A 5394-nucleotide genomic window follows, 5' to 3' on the forward strand; every position below is an offset into this window, starting at 1 on the left:
CCCGCCCCCTCTAACACAGAGTAGAAAACTGAAGAAAAGACATGGCATCCCTCACTGTACTCCTACTAGTTTTTACCCTAGCGTGATTAGCGTGTGATTATATGAGATTAGCGCCACCGGCTGCCGTTGAGCCGCCTCCTGCCCTCCCTGCTCGCGGCCAGAGTGGAATCAGTTTAAATTAGGCAATACTAGCGCCGCAATGGGCAATTCTAGGTCTTCAGGGTCCAGCCAACTAGCAAAGGTTAGCCCTAAGTGTTATCTACAGTTTCAACTATCTTGTGTGTGTTGAAATTTTCATCCAATTTTAATTATTTTTATTGTGTGACCTATGATATCTATTTGAAATTTAATTCTCATGATTGTGTGATTTACGATGTTGTAATAGAAAATCACTCTAATGATAAGTTCGATTTTTTATGTTGTTGCTTCGATCACTGTTTTGGTAACCGAACGAAATTTCGCTATCTCGCCGGGTTACCACGTTTATCGCCCCCCGTCGAGAAACACTCATGCCGGGCAAAAAATCTCGAAAGTTTTGAAAATTTTGAATTCAAACGCTCAGAGTATAGTTAAATATAGGCCATCACTTCTATTTGAACGTTAGTGGTCGTGGCCTAGTGGCAACCCCCAGCCTTTCCTCAATAGTGCGTCGCGGGTTCGAATCTTGACACACGCTTTTTAATTTCTTTTTGATGTGCACAAGTAAAAAAAGAGATTAGTTTGTTGGAGTGGCCAGGGGTCGAACTCGCAACCTTTTACCAAGGGGGAGTTCTACTCGAACAGCCACTACGCCAGAAGCAGATACGTGATAACTTTGGAAGTTAAAGTACTATCTACATCGATTTCAAAAAAATTGAATTCAAAATTGAATTTCAAATTTCGTCCGAATTTTTTCCGGTATTTCGCGGTTACCATGGTAACCGCAAATTCCGGTGCCCCTCGAGAAAAAATGTCCCCTTGGGATCCAAAACCTTGGCTTCGATGAGAGATGATTTGTTTCGGAATTGCATGATAATTTACAATTAGAAGGAATTAGCTGGTAAGTTATCTTGTACTTCCTCCGTAAAGAAATGGTGATCTAAACGCTCTTATATTTCTTTACAAACGAAAGTATTGATATTTTTGACCTTATGGCAATTGTAAGCGAAAATTTAAATTTCTCACGAAAAATCAAGGAAACATTCATCAAAATAATACAAATGTAGCTAGGTTTTAATTTCTCCTAAGTACACATTATTACACCATTACTGTACTTATTTTAGCATACTCGGAAGTTTCCTTTTATGAACTAGGCTTGCCCCCCTTATGTCGGCTCTGCCTTGTGTGTGTGTGTGGTGATTTTGTCAATCTCAAGACCAGCCGACTCAGTCTCTCAGAGGTGTTCGTAGACATAGAGTGTGTGTGTGTGTTTATTGCAGCGAGTGTATGTGAGCATCTGCGTTTTGTAATGTGTTTCGAAAAAAAGGTGTTAGGACAGGAGGACATGAAAGCTGCATAAAATGATAGGGCGAAGTAAGATGCTTCCCCTTCGGGTGTCCTCTGTTGTCTGTTGCCGATTCTGGATGTTATCAAGTGAAGTCGAGTAGCTGCATGCCCAAAAAACGTCGAGACCTCAACAGGAGGGAAAGGTTTACCATGGGCTAATTCACATCGCAGACTCCAAAATACTACGCTAAACCAGCGAAATAAGCCATTGAACAGACTACATGAGCTAATTCATTGCCCGTCTTCAACGCAGCGACCAATCTTCCTGCATCACATCACATCCCAGAGCATGGCGGCATGTGGACGCACCACAAGTCCATGAAAGGGATTCTCGTCATCTAACCCATAGAGAGGACAGGTTTGGGGAACCGGCCGGTAGATGACGCTGATGCCTGCATAGATTAGTCGCCATGTGTACCGGCTGCCACCCCATATTTGACTTTGTAATTTGTATGTACATGTGGTTGGGCATCTATATCCATCATCACATTAGTATATTTGTTTCTAGGGGGGGGGGCCATCATCATCATCATCATCATCATCCAGATGTTGTGCATTTGATTAACTTGTTAAGGAGGCGAGCTGTTGCGCCTGCAGAACAAGAGGTTACATAGCGCGCAAGCAGAATTCCTCCATCACACAACTCGCTCGCTCTCTTTCTCTCTTGGCCCATCCATCCATGGCGATGGCCGGCCACCCTTACTCGCCAAGTGACCTCGAGCTCCCCGGTTTCGTGCCGCCGCAGCTTTCACCCCTCGAACTCGTGGTGCCCCTCATAGGCACTTCTCTCTTGGTCATCACGGTGATCTGGCTTGTCTCCGGCCATGTCCTCAATACTGGTAACTACTGCAACCACCAAATCTATCCTTCCATCATGTGTATACATACGATACTTACTTCCTCCGAGTTCATTTTTACTCCCCTATATATTAGGTTTGTCTTGAGTTAAATTTTGTAAAATTTTATTGAAGTCGTATTAAAAATTATCAACAGTTACAATACCAAATCAATATAATGCTCTAAAATTATGTTCCATGATAAATCAAATGATATTGATTTGATAAGGTGAATGTTGGTACTCCTTTCTATAAACTAGATTAAACTATAGAAAGTTTGACTTAAGACAAATCTAACATGTGAAGTAAAAAAGAAACGGAGAGAGTGCTCCATGCAAATTAACACTCCCATCATCTCCTGATCTTCATCTGTTGCAGGAAGATCCGGGAGATTATCCAAGGCCGACCGTTTGCTCATGTGCTGGTGGGCAATCACTGGGTTGACCCACCTAATCATCGAAGCACCCTTGCTCTTCACCCCCAATTACCTTACCAAGGAAAACCCCAGTTTTTTCGATGAAATATGTAAGTTCTGGCTGGTTATATCCTCCCATCGTATCCATCATCTCGAAACGATGTTCTTAATTTTTCGAGTAACTAACTGCATGCATGCTACATCTTCAGGGAAAGAGTACAGCAAAGCCGACTCCAGATATGCCACCGGGGACACCACAACCGGCGCGATCGAAGTCATTGCGGTTTTTCTACAAGGCCCTGCATCACTTCTTGCTGTGTACGTCACCTTATTACATTTTACTACTACTCATTTTCTCTTCACCACACTGTCTATTCCCGGCAAAACAACAAAGATTAAACTTTGCTTGATCTGTTAGTTTCTAGAGCTAGCTCGACGAATTTGTCAGACCACCAGAATGGATCCAATTTTGTTTCTAAGACTTTCTTTGATTTATAGTATAAGAATATCATGAGAATAGGAAAATCACAAAAAGTGAGATGACATGTATCTCAAATGCTATTGAAAAAGAGATGTTATTTGGTTCATATTATATGTTTTTTATTGGGTCGAGACTAATGTTTTTCTTCCTTTGAAATACAAAGGATCCTTCTATCATGTACATGAACAATATTCTATTCCTGCAAATCAAAGGGCTTCAAATGAATTTTTTCTACAAATTCCTGTCCGATGAAATTCCTACAAAATTCCTATAAACCAAAAAAGGGCTAAATTCCAAAACATACTTCTCACATGGTTCTTGGTTGCATACACAGTTGAGTCCACCTTTAATGAAAAAACCCAAAAGTAACAAACAAATGGCCAGCACACCCTCAAGCATTTAGTTTGCGTAGGCGACACTAATTTACTTACTCCTCCATCAATGCTCATATTGACGCCTAATTACTCCTCTGACATTTTCTTTTACGTATTGCTCCTAACATATGGTGTACATCACTGATTGCCTACTTAACACAATATGGTAAGAGGAGTATTTCTCTTTGCCATAGTTTTCTTATCGACTTCTAATCATCTATCGATCCATTGCATTAGATCATAGCATTGGTAAATGTGCTGAAGACTAACAGGTTAAAATTAGGCGTAATATGTACTCGCCATTTATAGATCAACCAATAACCAACATGTGCATACAAAAGAAATCATGTGAGAGATGTCTACATGCAACAATGGTGACCTCACCAAACATGACATCTCATCAAAGGTTCATACATGCATGGGAAAAAGTTCTCCATTATATTATACCATTTATATTCAAAATAATTTTCCAGTACACACTAATAAATAAAATATATAATATTCATTCTGAGTTTTAGTTCATATACTATTAATACAAGTATGCATGTTTCATATAATCAAATAACGGAAATATATTTCAATCGATTCATGCAACGCGTGGAGTACTCTCTAGTTTATAGAAAATTTTAGCACGTCTCTCTAATTTTTTCCACTGTGCTTTATAGATTAGATAGAATGAAACCATTAGTTGCAGCTTTTTATTATTTATTTTACTATCTGCTTACCACAAGTTTGCTTCTTGCAGCTATGCTATTGCTTCCAGAAAGTCCTACAGCTACATTCTACAGTTCAGTGTATCTATGGGCCACATCTACGCAATGCTGGTTTACTACATTACTGCCTACTTAGACGGCATGAACTTCTGCGTCAGTCCATTCTACTTCTGGACATATTTTGTTGGTGCAAACTCTCCATGGGTTGTGATTCCAATGCTGATAGCAATAAGGAGCTGGAAGTTGATAAGCCAAGCATTTCAGTCTTGCAAGGTGAATCAAGACTAAGTAAACCAACTCTTGCCCTCGGCACCAGAATCCTTTGGGCAGTATGACACCTACGCGGATGGGAACCACATTTGCTATTTCTACGCTGGTTGCGGTGACGTGTGTTCCATGATACAATGATTCCTCTATTTCAAACACAATTGCAATTGAAATAATTATTTTTACCTTTTTTTAAGAGAGGATGGGTTTACTCACTCCGACGGAGGCCAGGGCGTGTTTGGTTACTGGATCTGTCCGGTGGGAGATGGTAGCGCGGGATTTATTCAACCGGTTTGGATGGCGGTCATGTAATAGGATAGGTGTGTAGTTTACCTATCTCTCTTTACTATGCCAGCCGATTGTGGCTTTTGGGCCTTGTTTTTTTTTTGCTTGCTCTGTGTGAGCCAGTATCCTTTGTTGCAGCACTTTGCAAGACATTGTTGAACTACTTTATTTATTTATAAATGTGGCCATATGCATCTGTCTGATGCAGAGGCCGGGGAAGCCCCCCTTTTCGAAAAAAAAGAGAGGATGGGTCCCTAAGGGCCCGTTGCTTTATTAAATATGAAGCAGTTATGCAAAGAAACTTACATCATGACCCAAAGTGAATTAAAAACTACTCCCTCCGTCCCAAAATAAGTATCTCAACTTTGTACTAGCTCTAGTACAAATTATTAAGTTCAAGACACTTATTTTGGGACGGAGGGAGTACAAACTAGACCCTATCCGTGTTAAGTGGTAGCGGCCAAATCAGTGTTGAGACATGTGCGCCCCTGACAACTGTGGTGGTGGTCTTAAACATAATGGTAGTGCAAAAACATTG

At 40.6% G+C, this 5394-nt stretch overlaps 1 protein-coding gene across 1 annotated transcript; it reads left to right on the forward strand.

Moving 5' to 3' along the window:
* The first annotated feature begins 2063 nt into the window (after window positions 1-2063).
* Window positions 2064-5136, forward strand: LOC123106276 (probable 3-beta-hydroxysteroid-Delta(8),Delta(7)-isomerase). The gene is made up of 4 exons (XM_044528482.1): window positions 2064-2324; window positions 2700-2846; window positions 2946-3054; window positions 4337-5136. Exons 1-4 carry the CDS (start codon window positions 2165-2167, stop codon window positions 4590-4592), a joined length of 672 nt encoding a protein of 223 aa, XP_044384417.1. The 5' UTR covers window positions 2064-2164; the 3' UTR covers window positions 4593-5136.
* The last annotated feature ends 258 nt before the right edge of the window (window positions 5137-5394 follow it).

This window comes from Triticum aestivum, chromosome 5A, assembly GCF_018294505.1.
Source record: "Triticum aestivum cultivar Chinese Spring chromosome 5A, IWGSC CS RefSeq v2.1, whole genome shotgun sequence".
Lineage (NCBI taxonomy): Eukaryota > Viridiplantae > Streptophyta > Magnoliopsida > Poales > Poaceae > Triticum > Triticum aestivum.

Excerpts from the sequence above, each read along its gene's own strand:
- LOC123106276 (XM_044528482.1), top strand. The coding sequence starts at position 2,165 with ATGGCGATGGCCGGCCACCCTTACTCGCCAAGTGACCTCGAGCTCCCC. Across the intron at positions 2,325-2,699 it reads CGGCCATGTCCTCAATACTG|GAAGATCCGGGAGATTATCC; the intron begins GTAACTACTGCA and ends CATCTGTTGCAG. Across the intron at positions 2,847-2,945 it reads CAGTTTTTTCGATGAAATAT|GGAAAGAGTACAGCAAAGCC; the intron begins GTAAGTTCTGGC and ends CTACATCTTCAG.